This window comes from Callithrix jacchus, chromosome 12, assembly GCF_049354715.1.
Source record: "Callithrix jacchus isolate 240 chromosome 12, calJac240_pri, whole genome shotgun sequence".
NCBI lineage: Eukaryota > Metazoa > Chordata > Mammalia > Primates > Cebidae > Callithrix > Callithrix jacchus.
In genome coordinates this window covers 6,871,245-6,892,764 of record NC_133513.1, presented here as the reverse complement: position 1 = coordinate 6,892,764, position 21,520 = coordinate 6,871,245, and the positions used below count along the sequence as shown (strand labels likewise).

The following is a 21,520-nucleotide window of genomic DNA, read 5'->3' as shown; positions in this document are numbered from 1 at the left end:
TTCTTTGTGCAATTATTTTGTCCACTGTATGCATCTCTTGGTAGAATGCAAGCTCCATGAAAGCAGCACCTGCCAGCACTCGGTCACCAGAGCGCCTAGTTAAGAAGGCAGATGAGGCCGGGCGCTGTGGCTCATGCCTATAATCCCAGCACTTTGGGAGGCCGAGGTGGGTGGATTACGAGGTCAAGAGATCGAGACCATCCTGGTCAACATGGTGAAACCCCCCCCCGTCTCTACTAAAAATACAAAAAAATTAGCTGGGCATGGTGGTGCGCGCCTATAGTCCCAGCTACTTGGGAGGCTGAGGCAGGAGAATTGCTTGAGCCCAGGAGGCGGAGGTTGCGGTGAGCCGAGATCATGCCATTGCACTCCAGTCTGGGTAACAACAGCGAAACTCCGTCTCAAAAAAAAAAAAGAAAGAAAGAAAGAAAAGGCAGATGAGAGGACTCAACAAGCATTTAATATGCCTGGATGAATGATTTTACATGAGTTATAACCTTGAGGCTTAACGTCCCCCATTAACAGATGTGGAAACTGAGGCTCAGAGCGCGCAAGGGAGTGGCCCGCCGTCTCGATGACAAGGACGCTGCCGCAGGGAGACTGCAGCCGCTTCCTCTGAGCCCCTGGCATTGCCGGCAGCTGGGGAGAGCCTCCAGGCCGCCAATCCAACCCAATGAAGCTCGCAGGAAAAGGCCTCCGGGGAGGGCGCGGGGCGCTCTGGGAAATGTAGTTCCGCCAGCTCCCTGAATCTAGCGTCCCCAACTTTTGCTTCCGGAGGGCTCAGTTCTCGCGCGATGTTTTGGGAAAGGCGTGCGATATTCCAGGAGGTCTCTCTATGTCTCCCCACAGTTCGGGAGGCCACGGCAGGCGGATTGCTTGAGCTCAGGAGTTCAAGACCAGCATGACCAACATGGCAAAACCCCATCTCTACAAAAAATGCAAAAATTAGCCAGGTGGGCCAGGCGCAGTGGCTCACGCCTGTAATCCCAGCACTTTGTGAGGCCGAGGCAGGCGGATCACAAGGTCAGGAGTTTGAGACCAGCCTGGCCAATATGGTAAAACCCTGTCTCTACGAAAAATACAAAAATTAGCCGGGCATGGTGGTGCATGCCAGTTGTCCGAGCTACTTGGGAGGCTGAGACAGGAGAATTACTTGACCCTGGGAGGTGGAGGTTTACAGTGAGCCAAGATCTCGCCATTGCACTCCAGTCTGGGCAATAGAGTGAGACTCTGTCTCAAAAAAAAAAAAAAAAAAAAAATAGCCAGGTGTGGTGGTGTAGGCCTGTAGTTCCAGCTACTCAGGAAGCTGAGGTGGGAGGAGCGCTTGAGCCCAGCAGGTTGAGGCTGCAGTGAACTCTGACTGTACCACTGCCCTCCAGCCTAGGCGACAGAGCAAAACATTGTCTCAGAAGAAAATAAATTTAAAAAGCCACTTCATTACAACAGTGATATTCACACGGGATCGTCTGTGTGGCGTCTGTTCATTTAATCCAGTGTTGCTCATGCTGTGCAGTGCTCGAGGCCATCCCTTTCTAGTCTTTTTTTTTTTTTTTTGAGACATTGTCTTGCTGTTGCCCAGGCTGAAGTGCAGTGGCGTGATCTCGGCTCACTGCAATCTCTGCCGCCCAGGTTCAAGCGATTCTCTTGCCTCAGCCTCCCAAGTAGCTGAGATTACAAGGCGCATGCCGCCACACCTGGCTAATTTTTGTATTTTTGGTAGAGACGGGGATTTCAGCATCTTGGATAGGCTGGTCTTTGAACTCCTGACTGCCTGATCCACCTGTCTCAGCTTCTCAAAGTACTGGTATTACAGGCGTGAGCCACCATGCCCGACCGAGTTTGCTGGCTTTGAACAGGGAAGAGGCTACCTTCACCTGTGAACTTTTTCAGGCCAGAGGAGAGCGGGTGTGGAACAGTGACTGGAAGAGTAGCCGAGACTCCCCAGTGCCGCATGCTAGCGCATGCTTACTGAGATGCTGGGCTACGCTACCCACAATGCATCCCTTTGAGGACCACACTAACCACAATGCGCATCGTGGCCCGCCCACGCGGCCTTGTTGCCACGCCCAAACAGCCGGCTCAGCCAATGATTCGAAGGCTGCGTTACCCACAATGCCGCCCGCTGGCCCGGCCGCACGGCCTGGTTCCCATTCCTGGTCTGCGGGTCTTCGGCCCGGCTCTGGCGTTCGGGGCTGCAAAACTTGAGGTCCGCGGTCTCACTCCAGCTCATACCCACCGCTCCGACTCTGGCCCGAACTTTCCACGGCCCGCAGCTCTGCCAGTGAGTGCGGGGGGCGCGGGGACGCGGGTCCCGGCCGAAGCTTCGATTTCGCGGTCCCCGCCAGCGCCGGGGTCTGTGCTGCGGCCTCGGGCAGGGCTCACTCTCCACCTGAGGGGTGAGGCGGGAAAGCAGCCCGGCCTGGGGGTCCCAGCCCTCCCAGGACCCTGGAATTGGGGTGCCGTTGTGACCACCCAATTGCGGGTGTCTGACGGGGTCTCGTAGGGACTTCAGGGTTTGCCAGACCCGGATACTGAGGGTCAAGTTGACGCAGAGTCTGTACCTTGCTTGGCAGAAGGGCCCCAGTTTTCATCAGATTTCCAAAGGAACCCCTTCCGTATAAGACCCACTGTAATCATAGAAAATGACGATTCTCGAGTTCTGACAGCAAACATCCCTTTTACACTGTTTTTGTTTTTGTTTTGAGACGGAGTCTATTGCCCAGGCTGGAGCGCGGTGGCGCGGTCTCAGCTCACTGCAACTTTCGCTTCCCGGGTTCAAGGGATTCTCCTGTCTCAGCTTCCCGAGTTGCTGGGATTACAGATGTGCTACCACCACGTCGGGCTAATTTTTGTATTTTTAGTAGAGACAGGGTCTCACCACGTTGACCAGGCTGGTCTCAAACTCCTGACCTCACGCGATCTGCCCACCTCGGCCTCCCAAAATGCTGAGATTACAGGCGTGAGCCACTGTGCCTGGCCCATCCATCCCTTTTAGTTCTGTCAGTAGCCTGTGTGTGTAGGCCCTGTTATCATCTCTGTTTGCCCAGTAAGGAAGCAAAGCCCAGAGCCCTTCAGTAAATTATGTCAGAATTAATAGGGGTTTAGTAGCAAAGATGGCATTGATTTACTTCATCCCTTTTCCTTTTTTCAGGGGGAGTGAGCTGGTCTTGGAACCAGGGCAAGGGCTTCCTAGTACAGAGGGCTTATCCAGACCCAACGCTGCCCTTCTAATGGTTTTGTCGTCTCTCCACAGGGCCCTGAAAAAAACTCTTCCTGTGTCTGGCCAGTGGTATACAGAGAGAGACAGGTTCAATTCTAAGGCCTAAAAAGGAATAAGGCCTGCTGGAACAATGGCCACCATCCCTGGCCTCCAGCCCCTGCCACCCTTGGAGCAGGATCTGGAACAGGATGAGATCCTGATTGTGAAGGTGGAGGAAGACTTCTGCTGGGAAGAGGAGCCCTCCGTGGAGACAGAGGACCCTAGCCCCGAGACTTTCCGCCAGCTCTTCCGGCTCTTCTGCTACCAGGAGGTGGCTGGGCCCCGGGAGGCCCTGAGCCGCCTCTGGGAGCTGTGCTGCCGCTGGCTGCGGCCGGAGCTGCGCACTAAGGAGCAGATCCTGGAGCTGCTGGTGCTGGAGCAGTTCCTGACAGTGCTGCCAGGGGAGATCCAGGCTCGGGTGCGCGAGCAGCAGCCGGAGAGCGGTGAGGAGGCCGTGGTCCTCGTGGAAGGGCTGCAGCGGGAGCCCAGGAAACACAGGCAGCGGGTGAGGTGGGGGGCATTTTGACCCTCAGGTGAGAAAACGGGGCCCTGCTGCTGGGGTTTGCAGCTGGAGATTCCTTGGTCATTGGGTGACCAAGGGTGGCTTCCTGGACACTGAATTTAAGAAGGCACCTGCAAAAGGTTTCTCAGCTGTGGCCAACGGATGTCCACCCTTTGATTAACCACATCCCACCCTGATAGCCCTTTATTAGCTACAGCAGATGGTTTGTGAACACTGTCCTAGGATAGGCCAAACAGGTTTTTGGGTTGTTTTTTTTTTTTAAGACAGGGTCTCGCTTATTGCCCAGGTTGTAGTACAGGGGTATGATCACAGCTCATTGCAGCCTCAACCTCCTGGCTTTAAGTGATTCTCCCACCTCAGCCTCCTATGTAGCTGAGACTACCGGCATGCACCACCACACCTGGCTAATTTTGTGTATTTTTCGTAGAGACAAGGTTTTGCCATGTTGCCCAGACTAGTCTCAAACTCCGGGCCTCAAGTGATTCTCCGACCTTGACCTCCCAAAGTGGTGGGATTATAGGCATGAGCCACTGTGCCCGGCCCAAACACAGGTTTTGGTGGGAGAGAGGTCCAGCATACCTTCAAAGGCAAAGAGTTGAAACTACCCCCAAAGTGGGAGAACACTGGAAAGAAAGACCAGGGGCATGGGGGGCACTTGGGTTAGAGCCCCCAGAGGTTCTAGAGTTGTGCCATGCAAAACAGTAGCTGCTAGCCACATGTACCTTTTAAAATTATAGTTATGTACTTTAGTGTGTGTGTGTGAGACAGAGTCTGTTTCTCTCTTACCCTGACAGGAGTGCAGTGGTGCAATCTCAGCTCACTGCAACCTCCACTTCCCGGGTTCAAGTGATTCTCATGCCTTGGCCTCCCAAGTTGCTGGCATTACAGGCATGTGTCATCATGCCAGGCTGATTTTTGTATTTTTAGTAGAGAAAGGGTTTTTGCTGTGTTGGCTAGGCTGGTCTCAAACTCCTGGCCTCAAGTGAACTGCCTGCCTTGGCCTCCCAAAGTGCTGGAATTACAGGTGTGAGCCACCACACCTGGCCGCTATGTAGAATGTTAAATTAATTCCTCAGTCATAACTGGTCACCTCTCAAGGGCTCAGTCATCACACATGGCCAGTGGCTACTGTACTAGATGGCACAGACAGGACCCTTCTGATGCCCTGAAATCTCTAGACTGTCCCTCTCCACCTCCTTCCAGTCCCATTTGGAGGAGCAGGGGAAGCCTCTTACTCATTCCTCCTGCTTCAGTTTCAGTCACTGAACTCCTTAAGATTAAAATAGAAAAGTCCTGCCACTTGCTATTTCAGTGCATTTTTCAGGGCCTTTCGTGGATGGGGCACACGGGTGGTGCTTACCAGCCACCTTTCTCCCTGTGGCAGCGCCTCTGGTCTTTTACAGCCAACAGAGGAGACATATCCCCTATCACTTGACCAGATGGTGAGCTGACTGCAGTCAGAAAACCTTCCCATCAGCCAGCGCGGTGGCTCACGCCTATAATCTCAGCACTTTGGGAGGCTAAGGTGGGAGGATCATGAGGTCATGAGATCAAGACCATCCTGGGTAACACGGTGAAACCCTGTCTCTACTAAAATACAAATTAGCCGGGAGTGGTGGTGGGCGCCTGCAGTCCCAGGTACTCAGGAGGCTGAGGCAGGAGAATCGTTTGAACCTGGGAGGCGGAGATTGCAGTGAGCCGAGATTATGCTACTGCACTCCAGCCTGGTGACAGAGTGAGAGTCCATCTCAGAAGAAAAAAAAAAAAAAAGCCAGGCCTAGTTGCTCATGCCTGTAATCCCAGCACTTTGGGAGGCTGAGGCAGGTGGATTTCCTGAGGTCAGGAATTTGAGACCAGCGTGGCCAACATGGTGAAACCCCATATCTACTGAAAATACAAACATTAGCCGGGCATGTTGGTAAGTGCCTGTAATCTCAGCTACTCAGGAGGCTGAGGCAGGAGAATTGCTTGAACTCGGAAGGCGGAGGTTGCAGTGAGCCAAGACCGTGCCTTTGCACTCCAGCCTGGGCAACAGAGTGAGACTTTGTCTCAAAAGAAAAAAAAAAGAAAGAAAGAAAATTGTGCAATTGTGGTGGCCAAGAACTCAGGATTTCTTCCTAGCTGGCCAGCCTCTTTCCTGGCCCCTGCAGTTTCCGTGTTTGGGGTTCCTGGCATGGCTTCCTTCTGTCACTGCCCCGGCATCTCTGCACATATACCACAGGGCCATCCTTGAGCAGAGAGGGGCAGGCTTTGCTCCACAAGGGGACTACCCTCCCTTAGAGGTGTGGAATGTTGGACAAGAGGAAGCCCAGGACGGGGTCCCTGACACTGAGTTTGCAGTTGTCTGGGGATGTCTCTTGTCCAAGTGCTATTGCAGAGCTGAATTCTAAGATTCTAAGATCCAATTTCATCCAGGTCACCTTTTCTGGAATTAGGAAATAGAGCATCTCAGAGCACCTGTTGATAATCCCCACCTCAAGACAGAGTCTTGCTCTGTCACCCAAGCTGGTACAATGGCATCTCAGCTCACTGCAACCTCCACCTCCCGGGTTCAAATGATTCTCCTGCCTCAGCCTCCCAAGTACTGGGATTACAGACATGTGCTACCATGCCCGGCTAATTTTTGTACTTTTAGTAGAGATGAGGTTTTACCATGTTGGTAGGCTGGTCTCACACTCCTGGCCTCAGGTGATCTGCCTGGCTTGGCCTCCCAGAGTGCTGGGATTACAGGTGTGAGCCACTGTGCTTGGCAGATAATTTCAAAAAAATCCAGCAAATGCAGTAATGTGAAGTTCTGAAATGAGGCCAGGGCTGACTCAGGGCCCTTCTGGCCCAGGGTCTATCAGGAAGACCAAGGAATAGAGGGTAAGAATGTGAAGGGGTTGGGTGCGATGGCTCGTGACTGTAATCCCAGCACTTTGGGAGGATCAGGCAGGCAGATCATGAGGTCAAGAGATCGAGACCATCCTGGCCAACATGGTGAAAACCCTGTCTCTACTAAAAATACAAAAATTAGGCGGGGTGCAGTAGTTGACACCTGTAATCCCAGCACTTTGGGAGGCCAAAGCGAGTAGATCATGAGGTCAGGAGTTTGAAACTAACCTGGCTAAGATGGTGAAACCCCGTCTCTGTTAAAAATGCAAAAATTAGCCAGGCGCAGTGGTGGGCGCCTGTAATCACAGGTACTCAGGAGGCTGAGGCAGGAGAATCGCTTGAACCCGGGAGGCAGAGGTTACCGTGAGCCAAGATCGTACCACTGTACTCCAGCCTGATGACAGAGCAAGACTCCATCTCAAAAAAAACAATGTAGTGGAACACGATTGCAGTGACAGGAGAGACCATGAAGTAGAGCAGACTGGGAGCTGGCTGCAGGGAGCCCAAGGGTGGGCAGTGGCTGGGGTGCCTGAGATGAGGGGGTGGGGCCCTGTGGGGATTTTCCTTTTGCCCTCCTGGGAGCCGGTGGGCAGATCTCTGTCTGTGTGCAGGGCTCAGAGCTGCTTTCTGATGATGAGATGCCCCTCGGGATAGGGGGACAGTCCTTAATATGCCAGGCGGAGGCTCAGACGGAGGAGCTGTTTCCAGAGGAAGAGGCTCGATGCTCCAGCCAGCAGCCCCCAGCCCAGCTAAGCCACAGGCCACAGAGGGGCCCACTGCTGTGGCCAGAGAGGGGTGAGCAACACCCCTTTGGAGGAACGGGAAGTGGTGCAGGGAAGGAAGCTGAAGGTGAATGGGGCATGGGGTACGGCCAGAACAGGGCCTGCGTGGATTTGGGGTGCACAGGCTCTCCAGCAAGGAGTGGGTCTTGGGTGGGCAACAACTGGGCTGTTAGGGCCTTTGACTGCAGGGGTTGTGGGGCGGTGCTGGATGAGCTGTGTGACTGGTGGTGACTCTGCTCCTTCCCAGGCCCTCCGGCTCCCCAGCATCAGGAGATGGCGTCAGCCTCGCCCCTCCTTTCGGCCTGGTCCCAGGTGAGTAGGATGCTCCTGGTCTGCAGCGTTCCAGGGTCTGGACCGACCTCCTGTGTGTCACACTTCCTTGTTGAGGGGAGACTTCTCTCCCGGTGGCCAGGTTTTTGGATGTCAGAGGAGCTCCTCCCTAGAGTTTCCTCCCTTCGCTCCAACCCTGGAGTTGCTTCCTCTGGCCTCCCGGGGAGTCTTTTCTTCTCTCCAGAGGCCATTTAAGTACTCAGTGATGCCCAGAAGATTCTAAGGTCCAACAGTGAGACAGAGTGGTGACTCCTGTCCTGCTGGGCACAGGGGCCTCTTGGGACTTGGGCAGATACAGGTTCCCCTCATACCCCTGGTGTGGAATAGGAGTCTCCTTTGTTTGCTCACTCGTTGGTTTGATTTTTGTTTTGAGCTGAAGTCTGGCACTGTGCTCCCGCTGGAGTGCAGTAGTGTGCTCACAGCTCACTGCAGCCTCAGCTCAAGAGGTCCTCCTGCCTCTGCCTCCTGAGTTAGCTGGGACTACAGGTGTGCACCGCCACAGCTGACTAGCTGTCCTTTTATTTTTTTGTAGAGATACAGTCTTTCTGTGCTGCCTAGGCTGGTCTTGAACTCCTGGGCTCAAGCGATACTCTTGCCTCAGCCTCCCGAAGCTCTGGGATTACAGGTGTGAGCCACTGCACCCAGTCACTTGTTTTTTAATCACGCGTCCGGGTCAGTCTGGTGCTACATCTGGGAGCCACTGGCCCAGAGGTGTCCTGAAGTCCCCTGTCTGCCGCATCAGGGTCCCAGGGCTGTCTGGCCACGGAGCCAGGGGATGCTCTCATCTCCCTGTGGAGCATGGGAGACTGCAGTGAGTCCACCGCTCCTCGTGGCGAATCTGTCCTTCCCCAGTGGTGTCCCAGCTCTGCAGCAGTGGCACAGGGGAGCAATAGGCGGAGGCACCAGGACTCACCACTCTAACAAGAGTAGAGAGGACCAGCTGCAACACCACGCTTGGCCCCAGCCTCAAGGGGCAGTCGTGGTGCAGCTCCCTTGGCCACTGACCCACAAGGAGCAGGCAGCCTGCTTGGGGCCTGGACTGAGCAGGGTGCATTCCCCCAGGCGCCTGTGAATTTGGAGGACGTGGCTGTATACCTTTCTGGGGAGGAGCTAGGATGCCTGGACCCAGCTCAGCAAGATGCACCGCTGGAGAATGAAGGTAACTTGCAAGGGACTCTGTCCTCTAGGGGGGCTTGCTAAAAATAGGAACTGTTGGGTGCCAGCTCATGGGCTTGGTTACATTGGTCCAGTTGGCCTGGGGCGGTCCTGTGTGCCCAGGGCTGCCTGAATCCCTTTAGGGTCCCAGCTGCAGGGGCTGTACAGCCACTTGGCCATGACCCAGGCAGGTGCCCAGAGCTGCCTTGTGGTTCTGTTCTTCCATCCCCGCGCCCTACATGTTGGTCCTGCTTTACTTCAGCTTCCCTATGCCCTCCTCTCAAGAGCACAGCTGCTCCCACAGGGCCTGACTCTTCAGCCTCTCCCCATCTCACTGAGCGCCACCCTGGCCCATACCCAGCACTGTCCCCTCAGTTCTTTCTCTGCCCATTTGTGTCTTTCTGCCTCTCCTGATGCTGCTGGAGCCTTTTCTGGTTTTTGTTTTTTGTTTTGAGACGGAGTTTCGCTCTTGTTACCCAGGCTGGAGTGCAATGGCGGGATCTCGGCTCACCGCAACCTCCGCCTCCTGGGTTCAGGCAATTCTCCTGCCTCAGCCTCCTGAGTAGCTGGGATTACAGGCACGTGCCACCATGCCCAGCTAATTTTTTGCATTTTTAGTAGAGACGCGGATGTTGACCAGGATGTTCCTGTTTTTTTTTTTTTTTTTTTTTTGAGATGGAGTCTTGCTCTGTTATCCAGGCTGGAGTACAGTGGTGTGATCTTGCCTCACTGCAACCTCCGCCTCCCGGGTTCAAGTGATTCTCCTGCCTCAGCCTCCCAAGTAGCTAGGATTATAGGTACCCATCATCATGTCTGGCTAATTTTTGTATTTTTAGTAGAGATGGGGTTTCACCATGTTGGCCAGGCTGGTCTCGAATTCCTGACCTCAGGTAATCTGCCCACCTCAGCTTCCCAGAGTGCTGGGATTACAGGCATGAGCCACCACGCCTGGCCATGCTGAAGTCTTTTCTATCGACATTGAGAGGTTGCTTTGTATTAGGGTTCTTCTCCAGAGAAACAGAACCAACAAAAGATACACACACACACACAGATTTATGTTATGGCATGGACACAAACAGCTCCCTTGGCTGCTTACAGAAGTTGACAAGTCTGAAATCTGCAGGCCAGGCCAGCAGGCTGAAAGCTTAGGATTTCGTGCCATGGTCTTGAGGCAGAGTTCCTTCTTTGGGAAACCTCCAGGATTTTCTTCCTTTTTATGGCTGAAGAATATTCCCTTGTGAATAATGCTGCAGTGAATGTGGGTATGCAGATGTATCTGTGATAAACCCTGCTTTCAGTTCTTGAGGTAGATGTTTCCAGCAGTCAGACAGCTGGCACACACGTGGTTGTTCTGTGATCATGCCGTTTTCCATAGCATCCGTACCATCTCGTGTACCCACCAAGAGTGCACAGGGTTCCACTTTCTCCACTTCCCCACCAGCGCTTGTTATTTTCTGGGTTTTTTTGTTTTTTGTTTTGAGACAGAGTCTCGCTCTGTCACCAGGCTGCAGTGCAGTCACGTGAGCTTGACTCTGCAACCTCCACCTCCCGGGTTCAGGTGATTCTCCTGTCTGAGCCTCCCGAGTAGCTGGGATTACAGGCATGCACCACCACATCTACCTAATTGTTGTATTTTTAGTAGAGGTGAGTTTTGCCATGTTGGCCAGGCTGGTCTCAAATTCCTCACCTTAGGTGATCTGCCTACCTCAGCCTCTCAAATTGCTGGGATTACAGGCGTGAGCTACCATGCCCGGGCTGGTCTGCAAATGTTTTCTCCCATTTTGTGCATTTTCACTTCGTTGGTAGTGTCCTTTGATGAACAAAGGTTTTTGGTTCTAGTGGCCATTGTATCATTTTTTCTTGTGTTGCCTGTGAGCAGGTAGATTTAGACGATGTTGTATGAGGCTCTGGTTGGTCATCAGCAGCTTTGGTGATGTGCATCCAGACCAGCAGTCTTGTCCTCTAGGGGACGTCTGTCCATGAGTGGAGACATTTTTGGCTGTTACAGTATTTGTCAGCTTATTTGATGAACGGAGGGCAGGGATGCCACCCACCCTCCTGCAGTGCATAGGCTGACTCCATCAGTGACTCAGCCTGCTCCAGGCCCCATGGATGTCACCTTTACCATGATTGAGAAACCCTGATCTGAAGGTTTCTGAGAGTGTCTTTCCTGTGGGACACTTCATTCCCTGTACCAAAGGCAGGTGGCAAAAGGGAAAGAATTTGCCAGCCCTCCCAACTCCCAAGTGGCCACATGGAATCCTCAGAAGGAATGAGGTTCTGCCCAGCTCTGTCACCAGTTCCCAGAGCCCAGACATAGCTTCCCTCCCGGGGTCACAGTCATAGGTTGGATTTTACCTACCCTGTGCCAGAGCCCATGGTAAAAAAGGCCAGTGGGACCAAGAAAAGTTGAATTTATTTGATCTTGCTTTAAAAAAAAAAAAAAAAAAAAATCCAGATGCGATGGCTTACACCTGTAATTCCAGCACTTTGGGAGGCCAAGGCAGGTGATCACCTGAGGTCAGGAGTTCGACACCAGCCTGGCCAGCATGGCAAAACTCTATCTCTATTAAAAATACAAAAAAATAGCCAGGTGTGGTGGTTAGCGCCTTTAATCCCAGCTACTAGGGGGGTAGAGGCAGAAGAATTGCTTGAACCCAGGAGGTAGAGGTCACAGTGAGCTAAGATTAAACCATGGCACTCCAGCCTGGGTGACAGGAGCGAAACTCAGTCTCAAAAAGAAAAAACAAAAATAGGCCGGGTGTGCTGGCTCATACCTGTAATCCTAGCACCTTGAGAGGTCAAGGCGGGTAGATCACTTGAGTCCAGGAGTTTAAGATCAGTCTGGGTAACATGGAGAAACCTTGTCTCTACAAAAAGTGCAAAAATTAGCTGGGCATCATGGTGCACACTAGTTGACAGGCTGATGTGGGAGGAACACTTAAGCCTGGGTTAAGGCTGCAGTGAGCTGTGATTGTACCACTGCACTCCAGCCTGGGCAACAGAGTGAGACTCTGTCTGAAAAAAAACAAAATTAACAAATTCGGTTGGTATGTGGTCTCAAAGTTTTTATGTTTTTTCATGAGATGAAATTCACATAACATAAAATCAGCCATTTTTCAGTGAACAGTTCAGTGGCATTTAGTATATTCACAATGCTGTGCAATCGTCACCTTTATCTAGTTCCAAAACTTTTTATTTGAGACAGGGTCTCACCCTGTCTCTCAGGTTGGAGTGCAGTGGCACAGTCTTGACTCACTGCAGCTTCAGCCTCCCAGGCTCAGGTGATTCTCTCACCTCAGCCTCCCAAGTAGCTGGGACAATAGGCCTATGCCACCATGCCCAGCTAATTTGGAAAAATTTTTTGGTAGAGATAGAGTCTCACTATGTTACCCAGGCTCAAAAACTATTTTTTTTTTTTTTTTTTTTTTTTTGAGATGGAGTCTCACTCTATCACCCAGGCTGGAGTGTAGTGGCATGACCTTGGCTTGCTGCCACCTCTGTCTCCCGGGTTCAAGAGATTCTCCTGCTTGAGCCTCCCGAGCAGCTGGGATTACAGGCGCACACCACCATGCCCAGCTAATTTTTCTATTTTTAGTAGAGATGGTGTTTTGTCATGTTGGCCAGACTTGGTGTTGAGCTCCTTACCTCAGGTGATCCGCCCGCCTCGGCCTCCCAAAGTGCTGGGATCACAGGCGTAAGCCACCACGCCCAGCTTCCTCTGTTTTATAGATGTAGAATTTGAGACTCATTAAGTGCCAAACCCACTTTTGGCTTTCCGGAAGTTGGGCCTGGACATGGGAGGGGAGGGCAAGGAGGATTCGCCCAGTTCTGGGTGTGGAAGTGTTTTAAAGTGGACATTTCCAAGGGCAGTGGGTGATTCTGTCCCTCCCCTGTGGGGTCAGCATGTGCCTGCCATGCACAGAGCTTTTCTCCGTACTGTTGTGAAGATAGCTGCTCCCCCAGACCGCCAAGCATCATGGTGTGCTTTGTGCCACCGGGTCCCCTGTCACCCTCATGCTGCAGATGAGGAGCAGAGAAGTCAAAGGCTTTTTCCTGGAAGGGGCAAAGCCTGGATCACTCCAGGCCCCTCTCCCTGTTCTCCTGTCCTGACTTTGTCAGCTCTAGAACTTGGTTCTGCAGAGGGGCCTCAGGGCTGCACCAAGTATATGACAAGAGAGGGCCTATGGCTGGGACCCATGACTGCCCTGCTCAGCCAGAACAGCCCAGGGCAGGGCTTCTTGATGTTGGCGCTGTTGGTGTTCAGGCCAGATGGCTCTCCACATGGGGCTGCCTCTGCTGGCAGGAGCTTTTCCAGCTGCTCGGGCCCCTGCCCACTAGAGGCCACATGCAACCCCCTCCCCAGACTTGACAAAAATGTTTCCAGACCTTGCCACCAGGTGGGAACCCCTGGCTTAGAGCGTACAGCAGAGTCCAGAGCTTGATGGCCCTCGCTCTGTAACTTACCAGTCCAGTGATTCTGGGGAAGTTCCTTAACACTTCTGTGCCTCACTGTCCCCATCTGCAAGATGGAGTTAGTAACAGCACTGACCCACTGGTTATTGTGATGGTTAAATAAGTTCCTGTGTGTTTGTTTTATTGATTTAGTTTTTATCACTGTGTCACCCAGGCTGGAGTGCAGTGGCATGATCACGGCTCACTGCAGCCTCAACCTCCTGGATGCAAATGATCCTCCCACCTCAGCCTCTTGAGTAGCTAGGACTACAGGCACATGCCACCATGCCCAGATACTTTTGTTTATCTTCTGTCGAGACAAGATCTCACTGTCTTGCCCATGCTGGTCGTGAACTCCTGGGCTCAAACAATCCTCTTACCTCAGCCTCCCAAAGTGCTGGGATCACAGGCATGAGCCACGGTGCCGGGTCCCTGCTAGATGTTTTGTAGGGGAAATTTAGGAGCCCCGTAAAGCCTTCATCTTCCTTTCTATTAGAAGCATTTCCCGGCTGGGCACAGTGGCTCACTCCTGTAATCCCAGCACTTTGGGGGGCCTAGGCAGGCAGATCATCTGAGGTTAGGAGTTTGAGACCAGCCAGGCCAACATGGTGAAACCCCATCTCTACTAAAAATACAAAAATTAGCCCGGTGTGGTGACAGGCGCCTATAATCCCAGCTACTCAGGAGGCTGAGGTAGGAGAATTACTTAAACCAGGGAGCTGGAGGCTGCAGTGAGCTGAGATCATGCCATTGCACTCCAGCCTGGCGGACAAGAGCAAGACTGAATCTCAGGAAAAACAAACATTTCCCTTGCCCTCTTGCCATGAATTCCTAGAGACTATGCTTTCTCTGTCTCAGGACCTGTGATCCAGTTGGTGGATGGTGGCGATGGCAGAGAGGACGCCCCAGTGAGGATGGAGTGGTACCGAGTGTTCTCGGCGCGATGCCAGGGCTCTGGCCACCCGCTCCCAAGTCAGAGGCCAGCCCCAGTCAGGGGCTTGGCCAGGCCTGAGCAACCAAGAGGTGGCCCCCCACCAGGAAGAGGGGCTTCCCACGGGGCTGACAAGCCGTATACCTGCCCTGAGTGTGGCAAAGGCTTCAGCAAAACGTCCCACCTGACCAAGCACCAGCGCACACACACGGGTGAGCGGCCTTACAAGTGCCTGGTGTGCGGGAAGGGCTTCAGCGACCGCTCCAACTTCAGCACACACCAGAGGGTGCACACAGGCGAGAAGCCCTACCCGTGCCCCGAGTGCGGGAAGCGCTTCAGCCAGAGCTCCAGCCTGGTCATCCACCGCAGGACGCACAGCGGGGAGCGGCCCTATGCCTGCACCCTTTGTGGGAAGCGCTTCAACAACAGCTCCCACTTCAGCGCCCACCGCCGGACGCACACAGGTGAGAAGCCCTACACTTGCCCGGCCTGTGGCAAGGGCTTCCGCCGGGGCACCGACCTGCACAAGCACCAGCGGACCCACACGGGGACAGGCTCCCTGCTGACACTCCCGCCAATGGCTCCTGGAGGCCCCGGGGCCAAGGCCTGATCACCATGCCTGAAGCTGCCTTTCCAGGACTCTCGTCCCTGGGCACAGAATTCAGGAAGCTGCCAGAGACCCTGGTCCGAAAGCATCACCTGTTGCCTCCCATGGCCCAGTATGAGGCCAGCAGGAGACATTTGGGATGCTCAGACTGAGGAGGAAGCTGGGCACTGGGCACAGAGCAAGAGCAAGTACAGGCTGTGTGAGTGTCCAGTGGCAGCCAGAACAGACGAGACAGAGCAAGGGCTTCAGACACAGTGACACACTCAGGAAGCCAGAAGCCCGCACCCAAGGTGTTGGTGGGGCTGGCTCCTGGAGGGCCTGGGAGGCTCCATTAGCCACCTCCAGCGTCTGGTAGCTGCTGGCATGTACCCTCATCCTTGCACCCCTACCCGTCCCCTGTGTGTCTGTGACCCTGTGCGCCATCTTCGTGTATCCTCCCCTGTGCTTGCTTTTTCTTTTTCTTTTTAAGACAGGGCCTTGCTGTCACCCAGCTGGGAGTGAAGTGCCATGATCATAGCTTACTGCAGCCTCGAACCCCTGGGCTCAAGCGATCCTCCTGCCTTGGCCTCCTGAGTAGCTGGGTTACAGAAGTGTGCCGCCACGCCCAGCCTCTTTTTGGTAGGGCCACCACTCACTTGGTTTAGGGTCCCCCAATTCACTGTAATCTCATCTTAACTAATTATATCATCAAAACCTGTGTTTGCAAACAAGGTCACATTCTGAGGTCTGGGTGGACATGAATTTGAGGGGCCTCTCTCTGGCCTGCTGTAAGGAGCCCTGATGTACCCCAGCCTTCCCAGGACCTGGTCTACAGCTTCTCCTCCATCCTGCCAAGGTTTCCAAATGAAGCCTGGGGCTGGCCAGCATTCCAGTCCCTTTTGCAGATCCATATCTGCTCTACAGGCTGGCAGACACCTGGGGTGGGAACGCAACCCTGAGTTCCACCTTCCTGACCTGTCACCAGGATGTGACTGGCCTGACACCTCCCCAGGGACGGGGCTCAGGGCTGCCTTTGCTTCTGGTTCCTTAGTGTCTGGGACATGGCTTCCATGGTCGCCCCACTTTGTCTTTCTAAGGTAGGAAGCCTTCACCTTCCAGCTTCTGTCTTGCCTGTGCTGTGTGGGAACGTCTGGTCTACACATCGTCTCGGCGTGTGAGTGGCCGAGGCGAGCGGTGTAATGGAGTTCTTGGTGTATGTAGTTGTCTCAGAAGTCATAGGACAGCTGTGGACACCACTGGGTTCTGGAATGTTCCAGCCGGGCAGTGGTGGTTCCTCATGGGTAGGTAGCCTTAGCCCTTGTCCCAGCCTGGGATGCTCCATTTCATTTGTCACCCGGTTGCCGTATGTATGTGCACAGTTTGATCTTGTGGCACAGCCCATGTTCCAGCTGTGTGACCTGCCCTTTCCTCATTCCCTTAACTAACATAAGTAGTCAGTGCTTCTGGCTCCTGTGTACTCTGTCCTGTGTCTGCAGAGTGGGACTGACTGGTTGAGGAACGGCGTTTACCTTCTAGAGCAGCTCTGGGAGCTCTCATGGGGCATAAGGTACCCAGCTAGATGTGGCCAGGTCACCCTCCCACCAGCTAGCAAAGCACCTGGTGTTGCTGACACCCATCTGCCCGTTGCAGCCTGAGCCCCCAGGCCTCTCTCACATGAAGGCCTGTGCTGGAGGTGGCAGCCTGGGGGGGAGTGTGATTGGGGTCTGCCCACTTTCTTTGCTCTGCTGTGGCCATGGCCTCCTGCTGGCTCAGAGGGTCCCTTCCCGTCTGGGTGTCATCCTCAGTGCTCACGTGATGGAGTGTCACCGGAGCTGTGAGTCCCAGGTGCGTGCATGTTGTGATGTTCTCAAGCATTCCAGTGGGGGGGCTCCCATGATTGTCTTTTTTTTTTTTTTTTTTTGAGATGGAGTTTTTCTCTGTTGCCAGGCTGGAGTGCAGTGATGCGATCTAGGCTCACTGCAACCTCAGCCTCCTGAGAACTTGGGACTACAGGCGCCTGCCACCATACCCAGCTAATTTTTGTATTTTTAGTAGAGACGGGGTTTCATCATGTTGGCCAGGATGGTCTTGATCTCTTGATGTCATATCTGCCTGCCTCAGCCTCCCAAAGTGCTAGGATTATAGACGTGAGCCACTGCACCTGTCCATGATTCTCGGGTGGAGGAACTGGAGCACTGGGAGTATGAAAACCTTGCCTAGGTGGTGGAGCCAACTTAGGACCCAGGTCTGACTTCACAGAGTTGAACTTGGAACAATTTATTTTCCATCACTGTGGAACATTCTTAGGGAGCTTACTGTCATTAAAGGGGCGGGGGGTGATGGAAGAAAATGGGGTTAAAGAATAAAAACAGCTTTTGGTTTTATAGCTAGGCAGCCACAGTAGAGGCTGCCAGGCTGCAAAGGCAGAGTATGGGGTTGCAGCCTGGTTCTGGCTGCATATGCCCCAAGCAGAGGGGGCAGGGGAGGGTCTCTGCAGGTGGGAGAGGGCATGGGAGCTGGGAGGCAGCCTGGCCTTGTGCCCTGCAGGAGGGGCCTCCTGGGACTTTGTGGTATCCTGTCTAGCCTTTGGCTTGTAAGGAGAACACCACTCATTGGGAGTGAGGTCAGGTGTGGGGTCCCTGTTGCTAGATCACATGGGGTCTAGAGAGCAGAGGTCTGTGGCCCCAGTCTTGGCAGCCTGTGGCCATGGCCAGGCAGGGCCTGTCTTTTGCCTGGTACACAGCTTGATGCAAAGAGACCCTTGCCCATCCTTGGTGGCATGGCAGAGGGGGGTGAGCCACAGGGGAAGCTGGGACACTTGACCAAAGGCCAGGCGCCCTGCTGTGCTGCCTGAGCCTGAGGTGCAGTGGGGCCCGAGGTGGTGATTTCTCTGTTCTTCCCACAGAGCAGGCAGCAGGACACATCCTGGAGACGAGGGGGAGAGAACAGGTGCCCAGGTCAGGGCTGATCACAGCAATTACAAAAGCTTCCTGTGATGATGGGGCTGCAGGATAGTGCTGGCAAAGAAACAGGACCCAGGAAGACCAGGCATGTCCGGTCAGTGGGGTGGTTCTCAGCAAGGGACAAGCAGCTGTCCCCAGCTCTTGCTGGTGATCAACAACTGAGGCCACTGCTCCACTCTACACAGGACAGTGTTTCCAGGGGTTTCCTGTATTCTGTCTAGATTCATAAAGGTCAAAGGCCTTGAGAGTCTATGTGTGCCTGTCTTAGGTAAAGAAGAGAAAGAGAAAGCCAATTCTCATCACTACCCCTCTTTCAAAAAGTTCATTAAGAGCCAGGCATGGCATGTCACCCCTGTCCTGCTGTCCCTGCCTATCTCTTAGAGGATCAGACCCCTTTATCCCAAGCTGTTGTCGTGTGTTAGGTACAGATTTGTGTCTGCATCCTTGTTCTAAAGGCATGCACCTGTGACAGCTCTAACAGGGTTGGTGACAGACCACGGTCTGAGGGTCCCTGCCTCTGTAAGGCCCCTGCTAGTGGAAACACAGAGCAAAGGGACAGCAGGGTCCAGGGTCCAGGGTCCATGGCAAGTCAGCCCGCCCCCGCCCACTCCTGGGATCCCACTACCTGGGGTGTCTACAGTTGGTCCACAGGAGGTACCAGGGCCTCCCTGGCTGCCTCTGGATCTAGAGTGTCCCCTAGGGCCCTGGGCCTGCCTCCTGGGAGTCCAGCCTGGGCGTTCTGCCCCTCAGCGCAGAGCTTCACGTGTTGCTTCCTCCAAGTTCCTGATCCAGCGGCATCTTCAGGGACCTGAGGCCCCCCACCACCAGGCCCCTTGCTGGCAGGCAGCTCAGGCTGGGCTGTCCTGTTCCGAAAGGCCCTGAGCTGCTGAAGAAGCTGGCTCTTTCTGGTACAGGTCCTGTGACAACGAGACCAAACTCACTCAACCCTGTGGGGGCCGCACCTCCCAGCACTTGCCACTGAAACGGGAGAAAAGCAGGCGGGCCCAGCTCCTATTTCAGAGTAAGAATGCCATTCAGGTGGCCAGTTGCCGCTGCCACTGCTGGGACCCAGCAGACATGGGTGAGATGATGGAAACTGTGCCACCCCCCTGCCCTATGTGGTAGGCGCTGTAGGACCTCACCACAGGCAGTAAATGTGCCAGGTGGAGGGCTTCCTGCGGGAAGCAGGTGGGATATCCGCAGGTGGCGGGAGGCCCCTTGGTGGTTACCGAAGCTCCAGGGAGGAAGCAGATGCCCCCTCTGCATCTCCCATAGCTGCTATCTCCTCTTCCTCCTCCTCCTCGCTATCAGAGGAGCTGTGGGGGAAGAGAAATGGGTTTCTGGATGTGCCCACTCCACCCAGCATTCCAACTCCTGTTGGGGCTTGAGGCACTCGGGCTTCCCTGGTGACCCAATACAAGAGGGCAATGGCCACACTGGAGGCCAGCGGACGTCCTGCCAGGAGGCGAGGGCAGGTGTGGGCGATGCCCTCCAGCTTAATGTGTTGGGCTGGAGCCCAGCTTGAGGGGGTGTGCCCCGTGCCCCTCTTCCCTCCCTCCAGGGACCCGGGGGACTCTAGGCCAGGCCCAGTTCACCCATGCTAAAAGCACTTCTCAATTGAGCAATGATCCAAAGCCTTTTCAAGTCCCTGGTCCTTCCCAGTGGGATCCACCAGAAGCTTTGTGAGGTCAACAGGCAACTTTGCGAAGTGGAGGCTGCCATGGGGTAGTCACTGCCCTCCAGACCTTTCCGGGGACGGGCGGCCTGGTGGCTCCGTCTGCCGCAGGTCAATGAAGATGGTGGGAGGCTCGGTGTTAAGTCTCATGGGCTCGGCCAGCTGCGGGCCTGGCACAGCCTGGGAGCCTGGTTTTCTTGAAGCACATCTGAGATGAGAGAAGCAGGCATTGTGGAGTCACTTGTCTGTGATGACTGTCCAGTCACAGTGCCACCCAGTGAGTGCCCACTCTCTGCCAACAGGTACATCAAACATATTTGCCCTTTTACTCTTCAGAAAAGCCCTCAAGATTTAGGCCAGCGCTGGCCAACAGAACTTCCCTGATGATGGAGATGCTCTCTATCTGTGGTAAGTATAGCCATTTGCCACAAATGGCTAAGTTTACATTTAAGCCAATTATAATCAAATGAATAAAAAATTTAGTTCCTCAGTCACACTCGCCATGTTAGGTGTTTAACAGCCACACGTGGCTAATGGCGGTCATGGTGAACAGTACAGGTCTCGCCATTTCTTTTTACTTTTTTTTTTGAGGAGGGGTCTTGCTCTGTTGCCCAGGCTGGACTGCAATGACAACTCCTTGGTCACTGCAACCTCTGCCTCCTGGGTTCTAGCAATTCTCTCACCTTACCCTCCTAACTGGGATTACAGGCATGCACCACCAAGCCGAGATTATTTTTATGTGTTTTTAGTAGAGGTGGGATTTCAGCATGTTGGCCAGGCTGGTCTCGACCTCCTGACCTCAGGCAATCCACTCACCTTGGTCTCCCAAAGTGCTGGGATTATAGGTGTGAGCCGCCATGCCTAGCCATCTCTGTTAGGTACTTTTAGTTTCCAGGCACAGAAATCCACTGCTGCTCAGGTGAAAAGGGATTCACTGGCTCAGATTTCTAAAGTTTGGGACAACCAAACTGTGGGAGAGCAGGCATATCGCAGGGCCTTACGGGACCCTGGGGCTCTACGTCCACCTCTGCCTCTCCCAGCGTCACCACTGCAGCCTGCCTTTCTCCTTGTGGGAAGCAACTGCCTGATCAGATGTTTGAAGGTGACAGAAAATGCACATCGAGCCCCCAACCCTTACTAGGCCCAGTCAGTGCTGCCAAACCATGGGGCCCTTCTAAAGGACCACAGGAGCTGTGCCTGGCTACAAGTCCCACCTGTTTCGGGCCTTTGCCTCCTCGGTGTCCTGGGGGGTGTTGGCAGGCATCTTCTGGGCATAAGCAGAGGCCCCGGACTGCGTGGTGCACAGGAGGGCCAGCTGGTCCATGAGCCTCTCTTGAGCGCTTGGCAATGTGCGGTCTGAGGACGGCCAAAGGAGGCTAATTACTGGGGACTTGGCCCCAAGTGTGGATTACAGCAGCCCGAGCCTCAGGATCCCTGGGGTATCCGCGTGTGAACGGACCTCAGGCTCCTCCACTGCCCCTGCCCAGCCCTCTCACTACTTAACCCTCTGAGGACTCCACCTCTGACTCAGCGGATCTGGCAGGGGTGGAATCTTTATGAGCAGGGCCTGTGGCACATGAGCTTTGTGAAGCAGGAGTGAAGTACTTTTAAAAGTTTATCCTGGCCGGCTGCGGTGGCTCACCTCTATAATCCCAGCACTTCAGGAGGCTGAGGTGGGTGGATTACGAGGTCAAGAGATCGAGACCATCCTGGTCAACAAGGTGAAACCCCGTCTCTACTGAAAATACAAAAATTAGCTGGGCATAGTGGCGCATGCCTGTAGTCCCAGCTACTTAGGAGGTTGAGGCAGGAGAATTGCCTGAACCCAGGAGGCGGAGGTTGCATTGAGCCAAGATCACGCCATTGCACTCCAGCCTGGGTGACAAGAGTGAAACTCCGCCTCAAAAAAAAAAAAAAAAAAAAAAGTTCATCCCACTTCCTCATGCCTGGGTCTCACTCGTCGCAGGTGATCATAATGAACACTTCT

General features: G+C 54.0%; 3 protein-coding genes across 13 annotated transcripts in view; 2 read left to right on the top strand and 1 right to left on the bottom strand.

Moving 5' to 3' along the window:
* The first annotated feature begins 2,149 nt into the window (after positions 1–2,149).
* ZNF500 (zinc finger protein 500) overlaps positions 2,150–21,520 on the top strand; it is a 26,241-nt gene continuing 6,870 nt past the window's right edge. Inside the window, exons 1-7 of one of the 7 annotated variants that reach the window (XR_013524561.1) lie at positions 2,150–2,281; positions 3,254–3,764; positions 7,268–7,451; positions 7,686–7,750; positions 8,831–8,927; positions 14,237–15,534; positions 19,836–19,941. Coding sequence is in view for 6 of the 7 variants with exons in the window: in XM_054242553.2 (XP_054098528.1) it covers positions 3,351–3,764; positions 7,268–7,505; positions 7,686–7,750; positions 8,301–8,393; positions 8,831–8,927; positions 14,237–14,919 (1,590 nt within the window). In the remaining variant the exon portion in view is untranslated. Of the gene's footprint in view, positions 2,397–3,253; positions 3,765–7,267; positions 7,506–7,685; positions 7,751–8,300; positions 8,394–8,830; positions 8,928–14,236; positions 16,356–19,835; positions 19,942–21,520 lie in introns of those variants that run through there. The other 6 variants (XM_054242555.2, XM_054242553.2, XM_078344581.1 and 3 more) reach the window with 6 other exon arrangements.
* ANKS3 (ankyrin repeat and sterile alpha motif domain containing 3) overlaps positions 14,440–21,520 on the top strand; it is a 59,414-nt gene continuing 52,333 nt past the window's right edge. The window contains exons 1-2 of the mRNA XM_078344562.1: positions 14,440–15,534; positions 19,836–19,941. The gene's annotated coding sequence lies outside the window, so the exon portion shown is untranslated. The remainder of the gene's footprint in view (positions 15,535–19,835; positions 19,942–21,520) is intronic.
* DNAAF8 (dynein axonemal assembly factor 8) overlaps positions 17,157–21,520 on the bottom strand; it is a 17,420-nt gene continuing 13,056 nt past the window's right edge. For 4 of the 5 annotated variants that reach the window (XM_035266844.3, XM_035266841.3, XM_009009091.5 and 1 more), the window contains exons 6-10: positions 20,748–20,889; positions 19,604–19,741; positions 19,088–19,174; positions 18,484–18,775; positions 17,157–17,820 (exon numbers count right to left, since the gene is read on the bottom strand). In XM_035266844.3, coding sequence (XP_035122735.3) covers positions 18,493–18,775; positions 19,088–19,174; positions 19,604–19,741; positions 20,748–20,889 — 650 coding nt within the window. In that variant the 3' untranslated portion in view covers positions 17,157–17,820; positions 18,484–18,492. Of the gene's footprint in view, positions 17,821–18,483; positions 18,776–19,000; positions 19,175–19,603; positions 19,742–20,747; positions 20,890–21,520 lie in introns of those variants that run through there. The other variant, XR_008475323.2, reaches the window with a different exon arrangement.